This window comes from Jaculus jaculus, chromosome 14, assembly GCF_020740685.1.
Source record: "Jaculus jaculus isolate mJacJac1 chromosome 14, mJacJac1.mat.Y.cur, whole genome shotgun sequence".
Classification (NCBI taxonomy): Eukaryota; Metazoa; Chordata; class Mammalia; order Rodentia; family Dipodidae; genus Jaculus; species Jaculus jaculus.
This window is the reverse complement of record NC_059115.1, coordinates 17,702,397-17,728,287: the sequence shown is the minus strand read 5'-3', so window position 1 is coordinate 17,728,287 and position 25,891 is coordinate 17,702,397. Positions and strand designations below refer to the sequence as shown.

General features: G+C 46.9%; 1 protein-coding gene across 2 annotated transcripts; it reads left to right on the top strand.

Annotated features, from left to right (window-relative positions):
• The first annotated feature begins 2,317 nt into the window (after positions 1-2,317).
• On the top strand, positions 2,318-25,586 carry LOC101601299 (serine/threonine-protein phosphatase 2A 65 kDa regulatory subunit A alpha isoform-like). Of its 2 annotated transcripts, none has more exons than XM_045133272.1 (15): positions 2,318-2,468; positions 9,533-9,623; positions 14,826-14,926; positions 15,964-16,196; positions 16,976-17,123; positions 17,230-17,385; positions 18,898-19,012; positions 19,114-19,184; positions 19,625-19,759; positions 21,615-21,788; positions 22,088-22,148; positions 22,842-22,996; positions 23,938-24,080; positions 25,246-25,337; positions 25,470-25,586. In XM_045133272.1, the coding sequence occupies exons 1-15, from the start codon at positions 2,391-2,393 to the stop codon at positions 25,484-25,486; spliced, it is 1,770 nt and encodes a 589-aa protein (XP_044989207.1). In that variant the 5' UTR covers positions 2,318-2,390; the 3' UTR covers positions 25,487-25,586. The 2 variants fall into 2 exon arrangements, with proteins under 2 accessions (XP_044989207.1, XP_044989206.1); XM_045133271.1 differs by having other exon boundaries at positions 25,246-25,373.
• Positions 25,587-25,891: the final 305 nt, after the last annotated feature.

Genomic DNA, 25,891 nt, shown 5'->3' with positions numbered 1-25,891 from the left:
CTTTTTTTTTCTTATTGTTCTTTTGAGACAGTGTCTTCCTATGTAGTCTAGGCTGACCTCAAACTTGAAACAATTCTGTGTCATCCTCTTTAGGTTTGCAAGCACGAACCACTACAACCAGATAAGAGTTCATTTTAAGTAATTGTATTTATTTATTTTTGTTTATTTGAAAAAGAGGCAAATGGAGAAAGAGAATGGGTATGCCAGGGACTCCAGCTGCTGCAAACAAACTCCAGATGCATGTGCCTGCCACCTTGTGTATCTGTCTTATGTGGGTCCTGGGGAATCAAACCTGGGTCCTTTGCAGGCAAGTGCCTTAACTTAGCTGTTATTTAAGTTGTCATAACTCAAACTTATGATCAGAAACATCAATATAAACTCATGACATCTACAGATGCACACTTTTTTGTGCTATCCAATAAAAAACTCAGAACCAACAGTAACAGAGTGGCCACAAAAACAACCAACTTTCATTTTGTGTTCACTAAGGATCCAGGGTTTCTTGGAGAAATGTCTAATGTTGAAAAGCCCAAGATGAAACTGAAATATCTTGTTATACCTGAAATAAGACAAGGCAGAAAAGAGAGAGATTTCTGTAAAGGTGTGACAAATAAGTAGGAACAACATTCCAAAGAGAAGGTACTAGGAGATTAGTATACTGTATTAGAGGTGATTACAGAGATGACCGTAGAAAATGGCTAGAAAATAAAGCAGGAACAAAAGGGTACATTTTGGGGACATGAGGAAAGTCTCCGAAGCACCTTTCTTTCTCTTAACCTAGTGCTTATTAAGATATCTCTGGGCTGGAGAGATGGCTTAGCGGTTAAGCGCTTGCCTGTGAAGCCTAAGAACAGCGGTTCGAAGCTCAATTCCCCAGGACCCACGTTATACAGATGCACAAGGGGGCGCACACGTCTGGAGTTCGTTTGCAGTGGCTGGAGACCCTGGCGTGCCCATTCATATCCCCCCCCCTCGCTATCCAATAAAAGTAAATATTTTTTGAAAAAAATATATCTTTAATAAAAGATCCAGGTCTCCTTCATACAAGCTTCTCCTGAAGTTATTTTCGGCATCTATACCATGAGTCCTGGTTTTATACCTTGAGAAAGAGGGAGAGTGGGAGGAGAGGAGAGGGACAGAATATACTTAAGGTCTAGGGAAACTGGGGAACTCCTCAGGCTGTTCAGGGTGACTATGTGTATAGCTGCACCACAGCAGGAGAAAGTGCTTTCCCAGAGAGTGGATAATTTCACACAGACCACTGTGCCAAGCTACACATTACTTTATACTCTTAAAAGTTGCTAGAACCAAGGTGTTTCCTAAACAGCAGTCCAGGGCAGGGCATGGTATGTCCTTCTCCTAATCAGAAAGCTATGTCTCCACCAAGAACAAAGACAAAACTGAGTTCCCATTCTTTTGACAATAATGATAATAATAATAATGTCATGTAATAGAGTAATTAAAGAAATAAAAAAAACCTGTATAAATAGCCCTCTTTTACCAAGAGGAAAGCGTCTTCCTTTAACAGGCCTCAACAAAGTCCTGCTGTCTGTGCCTTTCTCCCATTCATATGGCACTCTACATCTTAAAGTGGGGCACTCGTGATACTTGGCCCTTCCTTAAAATCAGTGTTAACAGAGACACTTGTCAGGTGAGGCCCAAAGCCCATTATGAGAAAAATGTCCCTCCTTTATGACCTTCAAGCCCACTAACGTGTAACTAGCTGAAAAAGCCGGCTGATTTTAACTAGCTACCTAAGGCCTGGGCAAAGAGGTTTCTAGGTCAGATCACATCAAGAGCTCTGGGGTCTGGCTGTTGAGAGGGGCGATCCCCAGCGGCCAGGCTCCTTCTAGATGGCTCCTTCCCCAGGCCGCGGTGCCCTGGCGTCCTCTCACCAGGGCACTACAACCGGACAATCCGAAGCACGCAGCCCGGCCTGTCCCCACCCGACAACCCGCATCAACCAGCACCCGCACCTACAGGCCTTCTTCACGCTGCCAGAAGGCAGGCGTCCCTCCCGCAACTCCCGACCTCATTGGACAACCACAGCTGCCCATCTCCACCGTTGCTAGCGGCGACGTAGGCGGGGACAACCGCGGTCGCTAAGATACCGCCTCATTTCCGCTTCCGGCTTTCTAGTGCGAGCTTCGGAAAGCCAATCACGTTCGCTCGACCAATAGCAAATGGTTGGTGGGCGGAACTTGGCTTGTTGGGACCAAAGAAGTCCCACCTCGGCGCGGCTAAGCCCGGCCAATGACGGTTGGGCGGCCCCGGTAGAGCGTCTTGGCGCCCGCCCGCCCGCCCGCCTCTCCTCCTCCTCCTCCTCCTCCCCGGAGCCCGGATCTGTCCCCGCGCCGGCCGCAGAGTGACAGGAACGGGACGGAGCCGAGATGGCGGCGGCCGACGGCGACGACTCGCTCTACCCTATTGCGGTGCTCATCGACGAGCTGCGCAACGAGGACGTGCAGGTCCGCAGGCTCCGTGGGGCGGGGGAGGAGGGGAGAGGACCGGCGGCCGGCCCGGGCGCCGCTCGCCTCGGGGTCCCGGGCCCGCCGCGTGCGCGCCGCCGCCTGGCATCCGGGTCTGCGGCCCGGGGCGGGGCCGAGCGGCGGGCGCGGAGGTTGGCGGCCGGCCGTGAACGGCCCTGGGTCGGGGAAGTGGCCTCCTGGGATGGGGAACGTGGAGGGTTTTCGCCCGGCGGGGCCCAGCGGAGGCCGTCGCCGAGGTCACCCTTCAGTTCCTGCGGTTCCCTGCGGCCGAGCTTTGGTTGAGACCTGAGGAAGTGGCCGTCCGCGCGGACCCGCGCCGGAGGGAGTTAGGCCGGAGAAACCCGCCGCCCCTCGCCGCCCCCGCCGCCCTGCCCAGGGCAGGTTGCCCAGCGGCCTGGCCTGTGTGCTGAGGGGGGAAGGTGACCCCAGGGGCTCTGAGCCCAGTTGAGACCGCAGGACCGCGACCGATCTGCTGATGGACGACACCCCTCTTGCTCATCATTTCATTGCCCCTGGCTTCAGTGTTCTATGACATAGGGGCCAATAGTAGTCCTGGCTTCCCTCGGTGGTTGAAGAACTCAGCTGGTAAAATAGGCTTCTTGTTAGGGCCCAGTAAACGTTAGCTGTCTTTGGGGGAGTTGACATTGAAGTGGGACCTCGCCTTATGCCTCAGTTTCTTCTTTTGTAAAATTGTTCAAGGTGCACTGGGTAACCTGAGCGGGCCCAGCTTCCTAGATTCGTTTCTATGACTCTTTCATGTCAGTGTCTTGACAGGCTGGAGTTCTTCCACTGCTTGCTCTCTGACGTGTGCAAATTTCTCTTCCACCAAACAGGAGTACTACTGTAGTTACAAGGTCATTGTGTAAATTCATTTGCTCAGTACCTACGTGCAGAGGTTGTGGATATACAGGAGACATCGGAGCTGCGCGTGGTGGCGCACACCTGTAATCCCAACATTGAGGAGGTAGAGGCAGGAGGATCAGAAGGTCATCTTTAGGTGCAAAACAAGTTGAAGGGAAGCCTGGACTACATGACACCCTTTATTGAGAAAATGAAAGAATTGTATACAGAGTTGTCAGGGGATGTCATATTGAGAAGCAAAATCCTGACTGAGGCAAGGAAACTAAGCTGTGAGTCTTGGTAAAAATTAGAAAATGGACGAAGTGGGGTGAAGAAGCTAAAGGAGGCTCCTTCAAGGATGAGGACTTGGAAATGGAACTGTCATAAGGTGAGGGACCAGCCATGCAGAAACAAAGTAGATCCACTGGCTGTAGTTCTCAACTTGAGGGTGACTTTGCCCACTGCGGGACATTTGGCAGTGTCTGGAGACATTTTGGGTTGCCATAACTGGGAGATTGTTGCCTCTAGTGGGTAGCTGTCAGGGATGCTGTTAGACATGGTTGCAATGCATAGGTCAATCCTCTCACATACATATACACATACATGTGTACACATGTGTATGTATATTCTCCAGTCTAAAAAATCTTTATTTCTGAGGTTGAAGGAAGATGTGTAAGAAATTCAGCCAGAGGCAATAGGAGTTTGGTTATCCTTGGTCAATGAGTTCATTTCCTATGGTTGTTGTGACAAATTACCATAAATTTAGTGACATATCAAATTTTTTTTCTGGTTCTGCAGATCTGAATTTCCCTGACGAAAATTATCTAAGCTCTTGTAGCTGGTACATAAACAGCTTAGCCTTGAATTGAAGCAGTGTGGCTGTGTGCCACCTCTCTTCAGCATTCATGGTGCTATCTGCCTACAGAAAACAGTGGGCATTGTTCCCAAATTCACAACTAGTATTTCCAAGGACAAGTCCCCATCATGGGAGAAGTGACAGCTCACATGCACAGCTCTTGAGCATCATTCTTCATTGACTGTGATGTTGACATTGAATCAGATTTCTTGGGTTCTCCTTGGAATTCCATTGTCTTCCAGCAATTGCCTGCTTTTCTGTATCAGCGCCCTTGCCTATAAAATACTGATTCTAGGAACAAGATGTTAGTGCACAGTACACACAGTACCGGTGTGTTAATTATCTATGTGGAACCCTTGGAGGCACACAGGAAACAGTCAGTAGATGTTGTGTACTATTGTTCCATGATTATGAATGTGATTGTGATTGTCCCCTGCCACCATTCCAGTGGCTTCGGGGCTGCTGCTCACCATCTATGGCCTTGGCCCATGCTCTTCCCTGTAGCCTAGCTGGGTGAGGAACACAATCATTTCTTTAACCTAAAGACAAAGAGGAAAGAAAACAGGTGGCAAATATCGGTCTTCCCAACAATTTTTAAAATATTTTTTGTTTTATTTATATATATTTGTTTGAGAGTGATAGAGAGAGAAAGAAGTAGAGGGAGAGAGAGAGAGTGGGCATGCCAGGGACTCCAGCCACTGCAAACGCACTCCAGATACATGTACCATCTTGTGCTTCTGGCTTATGAGGGTCCTGGGGAATCGAGCCCTAGACCAGGGTCCTTAGGTTTCACTGGCAAGTGCTTAACTGCTAAGCCATCTCTCCAGCCCGTAATAATTTTTTATTTGAAGAAGCAGAAATAAAAACATTGAAAAATGAATACTAATACTGTGTGGACCAAATTTAGCCACTAACTGCTTTTGTAAATAACATTTTGTTGCAACAGCCATAGAAGTTTACATAATGTCTGGTTGTGTGGCTGGGCTGCTGTTGAGCTGCAAGGACAGAGTTGTCTGCAAAGCTGCGAACATGTACTAGCACTTCACGGAGCAAGCTTTTTTTAAAATTTAAAAAAAAATTTTTTTGTTGTTTATTTATTTGAGAGCGACAGAGAGAGTCGAGCCTTGAACCGGGGTCCTTAGGCTTCACAGGCAAGCGCTTAACCGCTAAGCCATCTCTCCAGCCCATGGAGCAAATTTTATGGGCTAGTACAGTGAACACCTATATACTTACCATCTGGATTTGGTGATTGTTAGTGTTTGCCATGTATTATTTTTAGTGACCATTACTTTGTTTTACTATAAGTTATTTATTTTTACAAAGGTTGTGGTATTATACCCCTCCCCTCCCATTCCCACTTTTCCTGAGGGCTCTCCTTAGTGGGATTATTGGTGTTAACTATTGGGTACTTAAGGCCTCAGTCAGTCTGTCAGTCTCTTGCTGTGGGAGCTGTGGCCCAGGATACTTCTACCCACCCTGTGGTTCTTATAGTCTTTCCATCCCCTCTTCCACAGTGGTCCCTGAGATCTAGGCTGGTGAAATGTTGAGTTCTCTGTAACCTCTAGGTTTCTGATTCAACATGTTTTGATTGACTACAGTGTCTGTTACCATTTCCCTGGAGCTGGTTGCCAGGCTAGCAGTGGGACCTACTACTGCTACTCATATATCTACTTCCTCTGCAATTTCTTGTGGGTCCCAGCAGGTGTGGTAGAGGTGGCACATCTTATGCTAGGCAGTCGACTATCTTTTCTTGATGTATTAATGTCTATTGGATCTCCTGATTTTTCTCTGCCATCTGCAAAATAAAATATTTCTCCCAGCAAGGTTGAGAGCACCTTGTATGAAAAGGAATCTACATAGTTATTTGAGGGAGTTTTTATTCAGAGAGCAGTGGGGGCTTCTCTGTGGAGAAGTCTGAGTTTTCTGTTCATGGGATTATGGTGACTTCATTTCAGGTACCAGATTTGAGTGCTCCCCTGCTGGGCATTCCCATGTCCTGTTGAAGAACAGTTGGTTACACACAGAGGTTGTGTGCCACTGTTGCACAAGTGTGTACTTCTTGTCTGGCTGGTTGATTTCATAGCTTGTATGGTCCCCTGATTATTCATGCTGATAGTGACCATTGTCCCCCAGCAACTTTCATAGCACTTTCCAGCACTATGAGGGCTAGCCAGGTGGAACTGTTTTCCCTCAGTTTGAGTGTGGTACTCGATGACCTGTGACCACAGCCTGTGGTGTCTTCAGCAATAGGTTCTTGCCTTTTAGCTCTAGTAGGTAATCAAGTGTTATAGTGTTATAGCCATATATTATTATTTTCTTTCTATCTTTCCATAGGTTGATCTCTGCCCATTTTCCTTTGGGCTGAAAATAAGTTTCAGGTCTCACACCATATCCTGAGACTTTTTTACTGCCAGCATGAGTTTTAGGCCTCCTTTCATTGGTCCAAAAGGAATAGTGATATTGAAAGACAAAATTGGTATTGCTTTTTGTTTTTCTTTTTGGCTTGTGTGTGTGTGGTATGTACATTACATACGCCCTTGTGGCACCCATGTGCTCACCTAGTTCTTATTTGAGCCAGAGTCTTTTACTGATCCTGAAGCCTGCAGCTTACAGGTTTCTTAGCCCCTACGGGACTGGAATTATAGACACATGTGGCCACACCCAGCTGTAATGTGGGTTTTGGGGATCAAACTCCAGCAGTCTCTTATGTCTCCTTAGCTGATGTGCTTGCATAGGAAGTGCTCTTAACCTTTGAGGCATCCCTCCAGCCCCATTTTACTTCATTTATTTATTCATTTAAGGTAGGATTTTGCTGTTTAGCCCAGCCTGGCCTGCGGAACTTGTGGTCCTCAGCCTTGCAGGTGCTGTTATTACAGGCTTTTGCCACTGCCCAGCTGTAGTCTTCCCCCCCCCCCCACAACAAAACCCTACTTGTGCAGGCCCTCATTCATTTGCAGATTTCTTCCTAGCTGCATGTGCCCAGGAACAGAAAAGGCAGTGGGAACCCCCTCCTCATCTTGCCCCTACCTTTTGTTCTTCTCCTTCCCAGAAGAGGGTTCTCCTGTGTGCTCATCTGTGCCCACTTACTCCAGGCCTTGCCTTCTACTGTCAGCATGGTGTCTTGACATTCTTGGGACTGCCCTGGTATTTAGTCGAAGAGGTACCTTATGAGGATGAACCAATGCACAGGGAGGGTTTGACTGTCACTATGCATTCAGAGCCCCCGGCTTTGAACCTCAGCCCTCAGTGCTGGCCAAGGCAGTTACCTGCTTTTCTGAACATTCGTTTCTGTGGAGAGTGTGGAATGGGCATCCTTAGGCTCACTTTTCATCCCTAGTGTGGAGAGGATCAACTGAGAACCCACCATGTAAATGCTGTTTGTGTGAGCCAAACACATATGTTCTCTAACACTCTTGTGGTAACTCACCACAAACAATGTCCTCTCAGTTCTGGAGACCAGAACTCTGAAATCAGGGTGTCAGCAGGGCTGGTTTCTCTGGAGGACCTGAGGGACATGTGTATCATAGATCTCCTATTTTGGGAGTGCTACCAGCAGTTGTTGGTGTTTAGCTTTGGATGTGTCGTCCCAGCTTCTGCCTCCATCTTCACATGGTCATGCCTTCTGTGCATGTGTCTTCTCCTTTTCTGTTGCTTAGAAGGACACTTGGGTCTGGAACCAACCCACACTTGATCTCACCTTGTAGTACTGAACTGAAACTGAAACCCATCTACAAAGATACTATTTACACTCACAGATGCCAGGCGTTAGGCTGGGATGTATTTCTTCACGTGCAGTGTGATGCACTACCTGTTTGTCCTCTGCTCTCACACGGTCACCCGTTCTGTGAGCGGTGCTGTGGGGTGTCTTAGCACTAGCAATGAAGCATGTCTGCAGTAGCAGTCAGCAGCAAGGTTCAGGTCTGATGCTAACAACCTGGGGACAGTTCCCACAGGTTAAGGTCATTGCTCCCCACAGTCTTCCCCCCAGTCTCTATTTAAAAGCTACTTGAAATCTGGGCTTTTTGTTTGTTTAAACCTGTGCTTCTGACCAGTTGGATAGTCAGGGTTTGCACACACTCCCTACTTGGGTTGATTAACTTGTTCGAAGGTCTCACACAGAACTCAGAGAAATGCGTTTACTGGCTTATTACAAAGGACCAGGTATAGGAAAATGAGTGTTGACCTTTCATGCTCTCTATGGAATCTCTCCATAACCATAGTCTTTTCTTTATGCAGACCCTAAGGCATGAGTATTTTGAAGCAGGGATCCTTGTGTCCCATTGTGATCAAACAAAAAGGATATGATCTGGTTAGTGTAAATAGACTAGGTGAGGAACCCTGGCAAGGCCTGTGTACTTCAGTGTTCCCTCTGGTCTCTGTGTAGCATCTCACCCTGTCAAGCATGGAACAGGATCCGTTCTGAAATGGTTCTTAGGATTTTATGTCATATGTGACAGAATTCCGCTGTAGCCAGCTCCAAGACAGAAAAAAATAAGGAAGATTAGACTGTCCATGCCTCATTTCTAGGGTCTACAATGTGGAGGGAATTTCAAGGTGCAAATGGTGATGCCTCCTTTCAAATATAAATACGTATATATCATAATATCATGGGATTACTATTCAGTCCCATTATACTAGTTGCATTATTAGTACTGCTAAGGCTAATACTATTGTTTTCCCTTCTTCCCTCCTTTGAGACTTTTAGTATGTATTTAAGGATGGCTTCAAACTCAGGATCCTCTTGCCTCAACCTGCTGAGTCCTGGAGTTAAATTTGCCACTGTGCCCAGCTCTGTCACTACCGGTTTCCAGTCCTTATGCCTCATTGACTCAGAGGAACTTTGGCTTCTTGCGTGTTGACCTCTGTAAAAAGGGACTGAGTGAGACTAGCTCTGACCACGTCAGGTTATTTTGATGGTTAAAATGACATAGTTGTGTGCGTGCTTGGTTTAGGACCTGACCTAGAGCTAGCTTGCTAGAGGTGTGGCTGTTGTTACTAAAAAGTTGTGGTGCTTAGCATGTTAGCCCATAGCTCAGTACAGGAGAGGAGGAGAGAGTTGGGAGTCTGTGGGAAGGGGAGAGTCATAGCATGAACTGAGAAAGTGTAGTTTTGTAGTGTTGGATTTGACAGACCAGAGGATGCTTTGGCTTTTGTTGCTGTCATTGCTGTGATTTAATGCTTTACTCAGGACTATAAAATAGCATGCTGTGTAATTACTAAATTACTCCTGAGCAACTCCATGCATGGGAGCAAGGCTTACAGTGGCTGACTTGACTTGTTCCAGAGCTGCGGGACTCGCTGAATCCTGGATTCCTGACATTCTCCCTTCTTCTTGTTCTCTTGTTAGCTTCGCCTCAATAGCATCAAGAAGCTATCCACCATTGCCTTGGCCCTTGGAGTGGAAAGGACTCGAAGTGAGCTCTTGCCCTTCCTTACAGGTAAGGACTTCTGGAGTCACAGGGCTATGGGGTTGTTTGGAGGATGGTTTCTGCTAGGTGAGCCAGAAACCATATCATAACCGGATCAATTGTAAGAGTTTTCTCTGTGCTACATGGAGTGAGGGCAGTGGGGTAGGGAAGGTCAGGTGCAGTCCTGCTTTGAGAAACTGGTCTGGAATAATAGCAGTAGGTGCTGGTGAAGAGTCTAGAAGCAGATGGAACCCAGTTTGAACCACAGCTTTGACTGTTAGCTGGTACCTCAGGCAAGTTTCTTTGCATCACTGCTCCTTGAATTTTTTGCCTATAAAATGCAGGCAATCCCCACACAGTATTGTTGACATTTATTACATACTTAATATGTGCTGGATCATGTTTTGTGAGAACAAGTTAGCTCCCATAAAGTGTTTATGATAGTGCCCGGACTCTTAAATGTGCATTATCAGTGCCATTCTCCCAGTCTGTCTCACAGCAATGCCCTAAGGCAGATAGTACTACTGTCCCATTGTAAATGAGGAAATTAAGGCATAGAAAGGTGAAGTGATTCACTTGTCTGAGGTCTGACTCTTTGAAGTTGACTGGGGGAGCTTTTATATCCTGGCTCAGAAGTTAACAGTGTTGGTTAATTGACCTGGGGTTTTGACTAGTATGAAGGCCAGGTTTGTAGTGAGTGCTGCTGGAGGGATAGCTGTGGTTATCAAGTCTACCATCTGTGAAGATATGGAGAGGGTAATCATAACAATGGCTGGCACAGTGTGGGCCACTGGCTTATAACTGTGTGTTATCACTATTCTCATTTCCATGTATAGCATACACTCATTATTGGTCAAAAATCACAACTGAAGGTTTTGAGTGTCCTGTTACTCATGAGACTTGTTTTCCGTTAGCTCTTATGGACTTAGGGATGATTTTAGGGAGGGAGGATGCCATGACTTTTGCCCTTCATGTGGCACTTGGGGAACTGAGGCCTCGTGAGGTCATTCTTGCCCAGCGTGGCACAGCTAATGACCAAGGAATGCAGGTATGCCTGAACACCACCTGATGAGTAAGGTGTCTGTGTGCATGACTCTGGGCAGATTGCCCTAAACCCAGTGGCTTCCATTGGTAGATTGTTGGACCCAAAAGCTTCAGGATGTTACAACAAGGACAACTTTTGTGGGCAATGAGATTATATGACAGGATAGTCATATGGTTCTGGCTGCATATAGGGAAGCAGTCAGAGGGAGATGGGTTTGAAACAGGCAGGTGTGCCACCAGCCTGCTGCTAAAACCTTGCTCTATCTCTTGGCCTCAGCATTCTTCTCTGGGAGCTGTTGGGTATGTGGAAGGGTTGGGGAATAAAACATTCTGCACAGCCTGTTCTGTAGGAAAGCATGTAGTAGGTGCTGTTGGTGATTCTGGAGGGAGGTAGCTGAAAGGAGCTGGTAGAGTGACCAGCATGAGTAGCCAGTGAGTGGAAAAGTCATGACCACAGGGGTGGGGGAGCTGATGATAGGATGGACTTTGTTGGCCTTACATGCCATATGGCGCAGTTGAGGTTTAATCCTATGGGTGAAGGCAAGGTGGCATTGTAGGTAGCTGCTGGAGGATAGAGGGTGTGAGGTGTAGTGACATTGTACAGATACTTGTATTGAAGGGGTTGACTGAGGAAGGGTAGAGACAGGAAGTTTACTGTGGAGATCATAGCTAAGAGTAAAGATCCTGGGCTGGACTTAAGCCCTGGCTTGGTGGAATGATCTTAAAGTACATGCTGAGAGTTAATGTGAGAATTTACTGCGTCTAGTAGGTAAATACTGTCTTTATTACTTTAGAATCACATTCATGTTCTAACAGTAGTAATCCAGATAGGAAGAGCTATGAGGGCCACACGAGCATGAGAGCCTTAAAAGTAAACAGTAACTGGTGATTCAGGGAGATATATATATTTTTAATTTACTTTTTTTTATTAGATATGAACATATTTAGTATGTAAACAACACATGTTGGTACCATCCTTTCCTTCCTTCCCTTTTCTGAAGAGGCCTTTGTTGGGGATATAGGTCAACCCTATGGGGATTGTGGATCATGCATTATGGAGAGGGGCAACAGTGTCTCTGTGCAAAATGTCCCAACTGGTGGCTCTAAGAATCTTCCCACCCTCTCTTCTGCAAACTTCCCTGAGCCATGCTAGGATAATTTTAAGTCTGTTTTGGTGATAGGCACTTAGGAGCCTCTGGATCTCTGGCTTGGTAGGTGTTGAGTGTCCTCAGCATCTATCTCCATCACCCTTGTGCTGGTATCAGATTAACTAAGAAAGCTGCACTCTTGCTCATTTCCCCAGTTCTTATTTCCTCAGGTCCAGTTTCCATCTGAAAAGAGAAGCAGATTCTCCAATGGAGAATGAAGTCAGCACAGGTTAAATGAGATAACCATTATTAATTTAGAGAGAATTAAAAGGATGTAGACCCTCTTATAGTCTAAGGTTAGTGGGAGCTTGATAATGGAAATCAGAATCATTATCTGGATATGATTCTGACTTGTTTGCCAGTTTCAGATATGGTTTCCTTCCCACTGAGCAGATTTGTTAACCAACCCAAGGGTAGTTTTTTACCCACTATGGCTGTGTGCTACTATTTCATTTGTATGAGTATCACATCAGGTTGTTTGCTTCTGAGTCGCTTAGACTTTGAGTTGCTTAGATTGATGTTGTCCACTTTCCCCTGGTAGCTCATGTAGCACATTCCAGCACTAGATGGGCCAATTATCTGGGGACTGGCTCTTTGGATTCCAACCATGTCTCTCCATGGTCCATGCCAACAGCGTTTGGTGTCTTCAGCAATAGGGTCTTACATTAACCTCTGGTGGGTAATCAGGTTCTCTTGACAGAAGTTTTTCTTGTTTGTTTTGGGAGATCTCGGTCTCACTGATCAACAGCTCATTTTGGATGTAGACCACATCCTCGTACAGGGAATTACAGGCCAGTGCCAAGGGAAAAGAAAAAAGAAAAACCCAAATTAGAGAGAGAAACAGGAGAAATTTGAGGTTAGGTTTCCTCTCACCATATCCAGGGCCTTTTGATTCAAGTGCTTCCTCTAAGGTCCTCTTGAGGAATCCACCCTTTAGTCTGATTTCCAGGTTATAGGATTCTATGGTACCTGTTCAATTTGGGTTCAGATTTGTTTCCTCCCCACCTTTTTCCTTTCCCCAAGACTTACCTTCCCTATTGTCCTAGCCTTAAGTTGCTATTCAGTTATGTCAGCAACTTGGTTAGGATCCAGGTTAGGAACTGCAGATGAGTGAGATCAAGAGACAGTGGTTTTTCTGTGATTGTATGAGTTCACTTAAAGTGATCTGTTCCAAGTTCGACCATTTTTCTACAAAATTCATTGTGTCATTTTTTCTTACTGCTGAGTAGAATTCCATCGTGTAGATATGCCATGTCTTGGTTATCCATTTGTCCTATGATGGGCACCTGGGTTGATTCCAGATTTAACTATTATGAACTGAGCAGCTATAAACATGGTTGAGCAAATATTTCTAAACTGAGATGTGGAGCTTTTAGGGTAAATGCCCAGGAAGGAAATAACAGGGTCTGTTGGTAACTCTATATTCATCCTTTTCAGGAGTCTCCATATTGATTTCCACAGGGGCTGTACCTGCTTCCATTCCCACCAGCAGTCAACGAGTGTCCTAATTCTTCATGTCCTTGTCAACATTTGTTTTCATTTGATTTTTTAATGTTTGCTATCCTTACTGGGGTGCCAGAGCCTGCTGGCTGAACAGGTTTGAGCGCCAGCCAAATGGCTCCCGACACTGGGGTAAGGTGGAATCTTACAGTTGTTTTATGTTGCATTTCACTAGTGTTTAGGGAAGTTGAACATTTTCTTCAGTGTGTGTTAGTCATTTGTAATTCTTACTCAGAATTCCCTATTTAGTTCTCTGCTCCACTTTTGGAGTGGGTTGTTTGATATTTTATTGCTTAGTTTTTTGAGTTCTTTGTAGATCCTAGTTATTAGGTTTCTGTCAGTGGTATAGCTGGCAAAGATTTTCTCCCATTCAGTTGATATTCTTTTGGCTTTGCTTATGGTATATTTGACTGTACAAAACCTTTTTAGCTTCATGAGATGACAGGAAGATGTTTTTAAATTGTTGGGATTCCAGGTAATGCCATTTTTTTTTTATCCTCAGAGCTTCCAGCCATTGAAAACTATTCAGAATAGCCAAGTTGATAGACTGTGTCTTTCAGGAGGTGATAATGTTTCAGATATAGCTTAGAGCTGCCTGAGTTCACACCTATAGAACATTCAGAATTGGTGTTTTCAGAGTTAATTTACTATGTGTATTAGTTTGCCTGGGACAAAATGCCACAAACTGGGTGCCTTAAGCAATAGGATTTGGAAGTTGAAAGTTTGATAGTGAGGTGTCTGCAGACTTGGACTTAGTTTCTCCCAAGGCCACTCTCCTTGGCTTGCCTGTGGCAAATCAATGCTCCAGAAAGGTTAATGCTCATAAGTCCCAGTGACTGCACATTCTGCCAGAGGCCAGCAGGTTCCCTGGTCTCTGAGAAGAGAGGTGGGAACTTGAGAGAGGACTTTGAGCTTTCTTGTCAATGTGGAGTCGTTTTCTTGCCACACAGTCATTCATTCTTTTAGCAAGCTGATTTGAGCTCTTGCTATGCTAGGCTCTGGTAGGAATGAGGAAACTCAACAGCCAGTTCTGAATGCATGTGTTTGTGGCCTGTGGTCAGGGTTCAGGTAAAAGTAATAGAGAGAAATGAGATTGAGCCCAGGAAAAGGACCTGTCTTGGTCTCAGGGTTTCCTAGTAATTCTCCAAGCAGCAGCAGCTGAACCAAGTCTGAAAAGGTAGAAAAGATTTCCTTAGCAAATGAGAAGTTCTGGCAGAAAGCAGTGCTATGGGTAAGAGCTTGAGCCGGCCAGAGAAGCACCATGTACCATGTTCTGCACTGCATAGTCCAGTCTCGTTGCTCCTTCTGAGGGAGCTCAGAGTGCTGGTATCAACACTCCAGCTTCCCACACCTAGCACAGGGCAGAAAAGAGCAGAAGTCAGCTTCTGTTGTATTGGCCAGCACAGCTGTGTGTGTCACTCTTCGCTATCCAGGTGATAGGGCGTGGCAGTTTGAGAGATCCTGGGTGCTAACCTTCATGGAACACAGTGACACCTGCCTGTGCCAAGTGTGAGTCACTGAACTGTGTCTTGGTCCACAGATACCATCTATGATGAAGATGAGGTCCTCTTGGCCTTGGCAGAACAGCTGGGAACCTTCACCACTTTGGTGGGAGGTCCTGAGTATGTGCACTGCCTGCTGGTGAGTGTGAAGCACGGGAATCCCTGTACTTTGTTGCTGATCTATGGGCAGACCTGTGGCTCTGTCTGCAGGGGTGGGAGTGGGGAGCACTGAGGGGAGGCTGGGCACCACCTCCCAGTAGACATGCCCTGGGTGTCACATTACCCACAAGTTCGTAGTGTGTAATCTAGTATTGCTGCAGTTGCTCTGGTCATCCAGGCTGCTTACTAACCAGCATCATAGTTAGCTGGTGCCCCACATGTAGGTGGGTGACTTTTGAGAGAGTTAACTTCTCTGTGAGCCCCTGTGTAAATTTGGGGGGAGGGCATTGAAGCCCACTTTCATAACTTGACTAAGAATCTTGTCAACATACCACTTGGGCACATAGTAAGGTACTAACAGAGAGCTGATTGTCATTGTTACAGTGGGGTGTTCCATCCATCCTAGTTGGTCACTTAGAGGACCAAGAGTTTGAGCGGCTTGTTGAGGACTCACCACTAGGAAGTGACAGCTGGGTTCCAGGGCTATCCGTTGAGCTCTTCTGTGCCCCAGCACATTGCACGCTTGTGCATCCATGTGTTGCATCACAGCTGGGAACCTGAAGAGGGTCAGATAGTAAAGGGACCTGCCATTTGGGAGAAAATAAAGGACAGCCAAGTAGTGTGCCTTTAGATCTTGGCATGTAGCTATTACTAGCCTGGAGCAGGTTCTGTAGACTCAGATTTCTTTGTTCAAATGAAGCCAGTGTCACGATGGCTTCCTAGAATTCATGTAGTCAGAATGAGTGCCCTGCATATGCACAACGCTGTGACTCTGACTGTGACACAGTGCACAAGTGCGTAAGTGATGCTTATTGAAACCTAGGACGTGGAGTCCCCCAAAGTGGAAGCCTTGAAGGTTCATAGATGCCGGGGAAGCTCTGTCAAGCACCTTCAGTAGGTAGGAACTTCAAGGGAGGCTTGCTGGAGGAAAGAAAGTATGAGTGATCAGACTCTCCTGTGAGCCTCCCAGGCCCATGGGCAAAGGAGCTGCCTGCTGAGCACATGTTCTTGCCACAGCCACCCCTGGAGTCACTGGCCACAGTGGAAGAGACGGTTGTACGGGACAAAGCGGTGGAGTCCTTGCGGGCCATCTCACACGAGCACTCGCCTTCAGATCTGGAGGCCCACTTCGTGCCACTGGTCAAGCGGCTGGCGGGTGGCGACTGGTTCACCTCCCGCACCTCAGCCTGCGGCCTCTTCTCTGTCTGCTACCCCCGAGTGTCCAGTGCTGTGAAGGCAGAACTTCGACAGTGAGTCCCTTCCCTTCTCTTTGGCAGCTAGCCTTCCTCACTACCTCAGCCCCTGTGAGTCTACTCAGTCTCTAATGTCCTTTAGTCCTTCCAGCAGCCCCCACCTCATCAGCCCCCAGAGGGGCTTGCCATTGTTGTTAATTGCTGGATGTCCCTGAGCAAATTGGCCTGGTCTGCCATAGTGGGAGTTAAGCTCTTGTTGATTCCTGCCAAGATTTAAAAGAATGTTTATAGTTTACTTGGATCAGAAACCATTCAGCAAATGATGTCTGGTGCCATCTCCTGCCTGTCTCAGGTCTGGAACCCTCAGAGATATACCTTGGAGTTGCTTGCGACCTACTGCATCCCTCAAACTTGAATAGGAAGTCGAAGCCCCGAGCTGCTACTCCACAGCGTATAGCAGTCTGCACACACTTAGATGTCCACATTAGTTCCCATGCTTCTGTAGCTGATGTACTTGGCTACTGAAAGGGAAGGCCTTTAGTGGCGTTTTAGTTGAACATTATTTATGGTCATGTTTATAGTGCTCAGCACCTACCATGGACTAGATTTGTTGTGTGCAGACCTGCTGCTTGAGGCATCTCCCATATGTGATCTCATTGAGACCATGTAGACCTGTGTGGTATGTATTGTTGCTGACAGTCCCATTTTATAGGGCTGAGATGACGGGTCACACAGCTGATCCCAGCACCTCAGCAGTGACTCGTATGCTCTACCCTGCTGCCTCCCACTGCCTTGGGGTTCCAGATGTCCTCCTGAGCCCCATTCTCTGTCCCCAGGTACTTCCGGAACTTATGCTCAGATGACACCCCTATGGTGCGGCGGGCCGCAGCCTCCAAGCTGGGGGAGTTTGCTAAGGTCCTGGAGTTGGACAACGTCAAGAGTGAGATCATCCCCATGTTCTCCAACCTGGCCTCTGACGAGCAGGTGTGTCTGTCCTGGCTGCCACCGTATCCTTACCTGCCCCTCTGGAAGCAGCAGAACCCAGAGCTAAGTGTACTTCTGCTGCCCTCCTGTCCCCTGCTTTCCCCAGGACTCGGTGCGGCTGCTGGCTGTGGAGGCATGTGTGAACATTGCCCAGCTTCTGCCCCAGGAGGACCTGGAGGCCCTGGTGATGCCCACCCTGCGCCAGGCTGCTGAAGACAAGTCCTGGCGTGTCCGCTACATGGTGGCTGACAAGTTCACAGAGGTAGGTGAGGGACTGTGGGTATCACCCCACAGGTGGGGACTCTGGGTAAGTCATGTCACATATAGGAGCTAGTGTGCTTCGTCAGGCCCCCACGATACAGTGAGAGTTCTGTGCATCCTGTTGGGTTCTGCCTGCCTGTCCCAGCCATGGGTGTGGATGCAGCAGCGTGGACTGCTGTAGTATGGATTCTGTCACCAAGTTCATGCTCCGTTGAAGAAAGGTGGAACTTTGTTTATTGAAACAAAGAACACAGCCCAAGACAGAGCTTGTCTGAGCGGAGCTGGGACAGGGGCCTGGGCCTCGGACGGCTAGGATGGTACTCTTTCTGCAGAGCTCTAAATTTCCTTTGCCCACAAACCTTTTTCTTTAAAAAAAAAAAAAAATCATCATCATTATTATTATTTAGTGTAACTGGAGATTGAACCTCGCGAGGGCTGTATGCACACTAGGCGAGCACTTGCCAATTGTTGTACTGTATTCCCAATCCTGTGGTTTTTGAGCACTACCTCGTTGGCATAGATCCTGGGGCACAGTGACTTACATACATTCCCAGCCTTCAAGGAGCAGGCTTTCTCAAGGATAGGACCAGTCTAATGAGAAGGTGGGAGCTAGGACAGGAACTAAGCCCCAGCACAAAGTCATGCATAGAGGATGGCAAGGCAAGAGGAAGGACAAGCAGTAACATTTGCAGCTGAATCTTGGGACTTAGAAAGAGAGAGAGAGAGTGCAAGCGAGCAGTGGATGTGGGTAGTCAGATCAGAAAGAATGTCGACTCCCTCTCCTGTGTTGATGATGACCACCCCTGGACTTTACTGGAAGGCTCATTGTTCCAGCTACTGGGTTGTGCAGATGTGTGTGTATCTGTGGGCTCCCCACAGGAAAGGCCAGAGAGATAGGCTCTCTGGATCCTTCTGTCTGAGTAGCAGGAAAAGGCTCTACTGGGCCTTGCAGTAAAAGCTCCAGGAGGACAGGGACTGCCCAGCTGTTAAAACAGTGCTGCTCCCAGCAAGCAACAAATATATTAGGTAAATAAAAGATATTCTTTGCCCAAGATACTGTGAGGCTTTCAAGGTTTTCACTTGCTTATTCCTTTAGTATGAGCCATCCTGCTTCCAAGTGGACTTCCAAGAGGCAGCTTTGAGCAGACCTGGGTGCCAGGAGACATGCAGAGCTCATCTGCCTCTTGCCCCTCAGTCATATTTCATTTCAATTACAAAAAAGTGGGAAGGACTGTATCACTATGTTTTGTGTGAGATGACAGAAAACCCATCCACAAATAACCTGAACACTAAGGAAATGTGCGATTTTACATGTAAACAACATTTTATGAGGTAAGTGTCCTTGCATCTGTGGAAGCCAGAGCAGAGAGATGAAGAGCTATACCCAGAGTTAGATCCTCTAAGCTTCCGGTCTAACCTCATTCTTCTCCCCTTACTTGAGTTACATACTCACTTGCCCATTTGCTGGCAGAGTCTCACTTTCTCTACCAATACCACACCTCCCTGTTTGTAGCTCCAGAAAGCCGTGGGACCTGAGATCACCAAGACAGACCTAGTGCCTGCCTTCCAGAACCTGATGAAGGACTGTGAGGCTGAGGTGAGGGCCGCAGCCTCCCACAAGGTCAAAGGTTGGTGCTCATGACCAGAACACAGGTGGATGGACATCCAAAGGCCACAGGAGGACCAGGAAGTCAGGTCTAATGTCTGCCTCCTCCTTCTGCCCACCCAGAGTTCTGTGAAAATCTCTCAGCCGACTGTCGGGAGAATGTGATCATGACCCAGATCTTGCCCTGCATCAAGGTAATAGGTGGGGCACCTGCTTGTAGGATTTTAGCCTGTCCAAGGGAGAGGGTGGAGACCGGGTTTTAGGGACAGCCAGTTACGAACTAGATTCCCAGCCCTGTAGGGACAGAGTAACTGGGTTCTGGCAGTAGGCACAATATGAGGGTTGAGACTGATCTCAGATCTCAGGGGTGTACTTGCCCTTCAGAGACCCGAGTGTGCCCTCAGCCATAGAGTTTTGGAAGTGGGATATGGCCTGCTGGGCACAGGGGTCCTAGAGCTCTGAGAAGGGGCACTTGTCAAGAACTGTCATGTCCCTGGCTCTAAACCTCTCTGGCTGTGTCAGAAAGAAGTGCCCAAGCAGGCTGTCATCTCGGTATTGTTCCTTACCACTGTAGGAGCTGCCCTGACCCCAGGGCTCCCCTGACTCCGTGACTGCCCCTGCTTTCCCCTCTCAGGAGCTCGTGTCAGATGCCAACCAACACGTCAAGTCAGCACTGGCCTCGGTCATCATGGGCCTCTCTCCCATCCTTGGCAAAGACAACACTATTGAGCACCTCCTGCCCCTTTTCCTGGCTCAGCTGAAGGATGAGGTAAGAGTGCCCTAATGCTTCTCAGCCGTTTGCAAAGACATGGTGAACTGTTACCTATCTTTTTTTTTTTTTTTAAATTGTTGTTTTTCAAGGTAGGTTGTTACTCTAGCCCTACTGACCTGGAATTTAGTCTATTCTCAGGGTGGCCTTTTCATGACGATCAAATATGGGCATAAATACTTATGTACTTACTCATTCTGTCAGGCATTGCTTTGTGAGTCTTCACTCTACTTGTCTTTTTCCTGAAAGTTGTTGTTATGAAGAAAGCAGAAACAAGTCAACCTTGATCCTTAGGGACCTTCAGAGCCTGGCAGTGGAGAGAAGTAAACAGATAATCTTAGGGCATCACTAAAGTGTTCTGGATGCTGGGATCATGGTGTTTTGTTAGAGTTTACCTAAAGGTAGGGTAATAAGGACCCTAAAATATAGTGGGTTGAACAAGACAGGATTATTTCTCACATCAGCCAGTTGTTCCTCCATTGGAGGGATAACCTTGCGACCTCAGCTCTCATGGTCTGAGTAAGGCTCAAGTTTTTCTGGTCCTGAAGAAGCGTTTGATAGTGGTAGGCCTAGTCCTTCCAGGGCAAGACTATTGTCAGCTCCACGTGCCCCTTTGGTCAGAGACAGTCAAGTAACTCTACTTGCTCTTCAGATAACGTGGACCACAAGATAACGTGGAGGGCAACAGACATCTTCGGGGAGACTGTTGGGAGAAGAGTTTGTACTTGATTTTGTGAGCAGGTGGTAGAGTTGCCAGAGATGTATGTGTCAGAACCCTGTGTGGGGCCAGTGCAAAGCAAGGGTGAGTGAGGCAGCCGGAGGTGGTTGTGGAGTCCACAGGAAGGGCTGTCAAGGCCAGGAGAGCAGGTAATGAACTTGTTCTAAATCCTCTCATGGACTTGATGACAGTATCATAGACACATGCACATAGCTGTTCTTTCCAGGCTGGCACAGAGGTGGCCACACAGGCAGCTCCTACTCTAGAGGAGAGGAAAGTGAGTCAGCAGCGTCAGCAGCTCTTACTCATGTGTGAGGTCCTGGGTAGCAGCTCTTCCTGTGATTGCTTAGTCCTAAGGGTGCCTGCTGGGTCCAGGTCGCAAAGGCATTAAAATTCATTGTGTTTATGTGTCTTTTCTTACAAATGTTGATTTGCCTTATGGAAGATTAGGTATACTGTATGTTTATTTTTTAATTTTTATTATCTTTATTTAGGTATATTAGTTATATTGTAATTCAGAGTTTACAATACTTAGAGTTGGGCAATTTCAAACATGTGTAGCTTTCAGCAGACATGTATTGAGCGCCTGCTGTGGGCCACAGAGTGCTGGGTATTGAGACCGATGAATGAAGTGTGCTTGTGGTCTTCAGGACTTATGGAGGAGAAGCTCCTACACATTAATCCCTTTGTGTGCCAGACACCCTCATCACCCACTAGATGGCTCCCATCTCAGTTTCATGGCCTTCAACTACCTCTGAGACTAGATGTGTATTTCTTGTTACAGGCTGTACTTAGAAAGGAGCCCTTGCTTTACACCCCTTCTCCCCCTGGTAGTAGGCCATTGAAACTGGAGCAGAATCATGTCTGTCCACATGTATTTTCCCCACAGTCTTAATTTTCCTTTGTGTTTCTGTGAAAGGGTAAGCACGTCGTGTGGTAATAGAAGATGGACAGGCTGCTTCACTTCATAATTTGTTACTTGCTTTGTGTGTGTCTGTGTCTTCAGGGACAGGAGCAGGGCTTGGGCAGTGGGTGCTCCAGGCATGGTTGTGTGGAACAAGGCACAAGTGAGTTTCTTTGCCCTGTGTTGGGCTGCTGTTTGCAGGCATTCTCTGAACTCTCCTGTTTTCTCCCCAGTGCCCTGAGGTACGGCTGAACATCATCTCCAACCTAGACTGTGTGAATGAGGTGATTGGTATTCGGCAGCTCTCTCAGTCCTTGCTCCCTGCCATCGTGGAACTGGCTGAGGATGCCAAGTGGCGTGTGCGGCTGGCCATCATTGAGTACATGCCTCTGCTGGCTGGACAGCTGGTAAGCGAGTAGCCCTTGGCATGATACATTGCCAAGTCCAGTCATGGTACAGTATTCAGGGCTGTGGTGGTGTTAACTGGGAGCATGGTGACTTAGTCTAGGCAGTGACAACTGCCTGAGGAGTTGGAGGACTGGACCCAGGAAATGTGTTTGTAGAAGGTAGATGAAATTCAGTAAGAGAGAGGAGGAAGGTGGTGCTGGCGGAGTGGTGAGTAGATGGTTTATCTGGAGTTTTAGTTTGAGCTTGCTGGCATCTCTCCCTGTCCACTTTTCCTTGAGCTCTTTCTTATGTCTTGCAGGGTGTGGAATTCTTTGATGAGAAACTCAGCCCCTTATGCATGGCCTGGCTTGTGGACCATGGTACGTTTGTCCAGCAGCATAAAAGGAGGAGTTGGCAGCTCTAACAAGGACAGACAAGTGGACTGGGAACATTCCCCCTTACGTCGGATGCTCACATGGACCCACTCTGTTGCTGTGTAGAACCCGAGAGAAGTGTAGACTATGAGGGGTACATAGCAGGTCTCCCAGGGGTTGTCTGGTTTAGTGGAGTTGTAGGGCCACCTATCAGGTAGATCTGGGTTTGAGTCCCCTATTCCTGGTTACTTAACCTTATGCAAGTCATTTTCCATCCTTCAGCATTATACTTACTCTGTGAAACATGGGATTTCTCATCCCAGTCTCAGGCCATTGTGGGAAGTGCCCATTGTTCTGATTTTCTAGTGATCAAAAATAAACATCCATGATTGTCTTTGCCAGACAGCTTGAAGTACTAAGTGCTAAATAAATTGAGCAAATCTTTTCTCAGGGCCTCAGCCCTTTATTTATAAAGGAGGGAAATAATGACTCTGGCTCCAAGGAGCTTGGAGGTACTATATGAGAAGAAGACACTAGATGGAGCATAGTGAGTCCCGGTTTTCTTTTTGGCTGAGTGTGCTGACTCCTGTGTGACCTGGCCTGGGGATGCTAAGTATGCAGGAGTGAGTGGAACTGTTTATCCCTTCCCAATCAGTCCTTCATTCTGAGTCATCTCCCCTTGCCCTCACCCTGCTGCAGTTTATGCCATCCGGGAGGCGGCCACTAGCAACTTGAAGAAGCTGGTGGAGAAGTTTGGGAAGGAGTGGGCCCATGCCACTATCATTCCCAAGGTCTTGGCCATGTCTGGAGACCCTAACTACCTGCACCGGATGACTACCCTCTTCTGCATCAATGTGAGCATGCCACCTGCTGCCCATCTGCCTCTGGGGATCCGTAGTGCCCAGCGTCATGAAGGTGGAGGGTCCACGTATGGCTTGGACATGGAGAAATGGTGGGGCATGGGGTGTCAGGGTGAATGCCAGGGGAGTACAGGCCACAGCTTGAAGTGTCATCGCCAGGATCCCAGAAGTTAGATGGTGAGAGGTCTAGGACTAGAATGTTTGATGTGTGTGAGCTGCAGTCTGCAGAGTGTTGTGAGAAATACCTGCTTTCTTGCTGAGCAGGAGAACATCTGCTTACACTGCACTGGCTAAATGCACAGCCTCTAGCGTTAGACTTAGTCTTAAATTCCAACTCTGACATGCATTAAATCACGTAGCCAATTAGTGCTTCAGTTTCCCATCTGTGAGGAGTTCATGCTGATACATTGACTAGCTCATCAGCTTTTAAAGAGTAACTTAAGTTTGTACATGTAGTGCTTAGAAGTTAAGATATATATATGTAGTGTACTTATGTATCACCTTTGGTAATTTCATAATGACTTCATGCTACTGTACAGAGCTAGAAATGAAAGGTGAGATTTGGAAATATATATGTGTACACACACACACACACACACACACACACACACACACACATATCTTCCTATGCCACAATTTGGAGACCACTTCATGAAGGTGGGATCTCAGGGGCTCGGAATCAATACCTTTCAAGCACTGAGTAGAAGAGAAGACAAGGGACAGTGAGTGTGATATCCTCAAGTGGAGACATAGTGTTATAGGAGTTGGGAGCTGCAGAGATTCTTTAGGGTTGTGCTTCTGGACTCAGAGCCTCCTATTTTTCCAGTCCTTCTCCCTGGGCCAGATAATGATTAAGTGTCCTGGTCAAAAGAAAAGGGACATGGGGGTTTAGCAGGCTTTGCATAATTGTCTCTCTGCCACTTACTGGCTCTCAGGTGCTGTCTGAGGTCTGTGGTCAAGACATTACCACCAACCACATGTTGCCCACTGTTCTGCGTATGGCTGGGGACCCAGTTGCCAATGTTCGCTTCAATGTGGCCAAGTCCCTACAGAAGATAGGACCCATCCTCGACAACAGGTGAGGCTGGAACTTGTGCTGTCCATCTTAATCTCGGCCTCTGAAAACAGAGCTTGTGTTTCTGAAGACAGCTTGTTTTGTGTTCCTGGCCTGTGCCCTCCATTCACAAAATGTTTTCTCCACTGTAGAATGAGAAGTCACTTGGGCATTCCACACAGAATGGACTGAGATGAGAGAGTGATCTCAGCTGGTATACAAGCAAAATATCAGTAGAAAATGAAATTAACCAGTATTTCATTATGTATCTGTGTGTCCATATACAAATTTTTACTTGTGTTTATGTGTGTGTAGTTTATTATTATGCCACTGACATCAGGTGACCTGAAATACATTTAATGGAATATGTATAACATTTCTTGGGAATATTATAGAACATTTCTCTGAGAGATCTTGGGAGACCTCCCTAATATTCATGTATGGGCTTTAGATTGGTGTAAGCCCATTAGATCACCACAGGTTCTTAATGGGAAACTGACACATTGGTTCTAGAAATACAGAAGTATGGATTAGATAGTGTAATCCTAAGAATAAAGCCAGACAACTTATTCTACCATGAAAACAAGTGAGTTGTGGCCTCAAGGATGTTCATATTGCCAACTGGAAGAGTATCAAGTGCACATAAAAGCTGAGTTAGATAGAATAGTGGACATAATTGTAGTCTGATGGGGAAATGCCTGTGTTTTTTTGAAAATGCTGTGTCACTTGAATGTCCATGTCAACATAATAGAATTCTTGCCTCGGTGCTCTAACTAATTTGAAATTGACTTTCTGACCTGTACCAGAGAGGTAAAACTTCTAAAAGGGAATGTAGAGGACTGTCTTCATGACTTGGGACGGGTATAGATTTGCTAAATAGTAAAAGGAGGAGATTGATAGAGTTGTCTTCACTAAAATGAAGAACTATTTATATCAAAAAAAATTAAGTAAAATGGCTAGCATTGTCATGGTAGAGACATTTTGTAATACATGAGAGAGTTATCTAGAATAATGATACACAAATGGCAAGCAAGAGAAACTCTAATAGCTAGATGGGGAAAAGATATACTTTGACAAGGAGATGTCTCGCTGGTCAGCATTCTCACCACCAAGAAGATAGTAACAACTGTGCCCCACTGTGGACCCCAGCCTAGCCTGGCTTACCTTCTCCCTCTACTGCCCCTCCTAGCACTCTGCAGAGTGAAGTCAAACCCATCCTGAAGAAGCTGACCCAGGATCAGGATGTGGATGTCAAGTACTTCGCCCAGGAGGCTCTGACTGGTGAGGCCTTGAGAGCCTAGAGCCTCTGGCAAAAGGGTGATCTACAAGGGCATGGGGTTTCTGGGATGGGGGTGGCACTGTAACTGGAGAGGGCAGTGGTTCTAAAGGCCTGTCTTTTTTCTCTTTCCTCAGTTCTGTCTCTTGCCTGATGCTGGAAGAAGAACCATGTTTATTTTGTGTCAACTGTGCCATTTTTATTTTATTCCTTTTCTCCTCTTTTCATAGAGAAATAAAGGTCTAGAAATAGTCCTCTGGTTTTGGTCATCAGAGCAGACAGACCCCCACCTACCCTCTGCCCTTCTCTCTGGGTTGACTGAGTCCTGAAGCTGTCACATCAGATGTGCTGAGAGTCAGAAGGGCTGGGGTCCAGCCAGAAGTACAGTTGTTACAGGGCAGAGGGTCACTAAGATGTTTCAGGCCCACGGAGTCTTGTGGTGCAGTTTAGCTTCACAGTCAAGGGTAGTTCTCAGATTTGTACTGTTATGGGAGTGAGTTGTGCCTGGATCTGTGATTTCAAGCCCTGGAGTCAGGCAGGCTGATGGTTCCATGTGCAC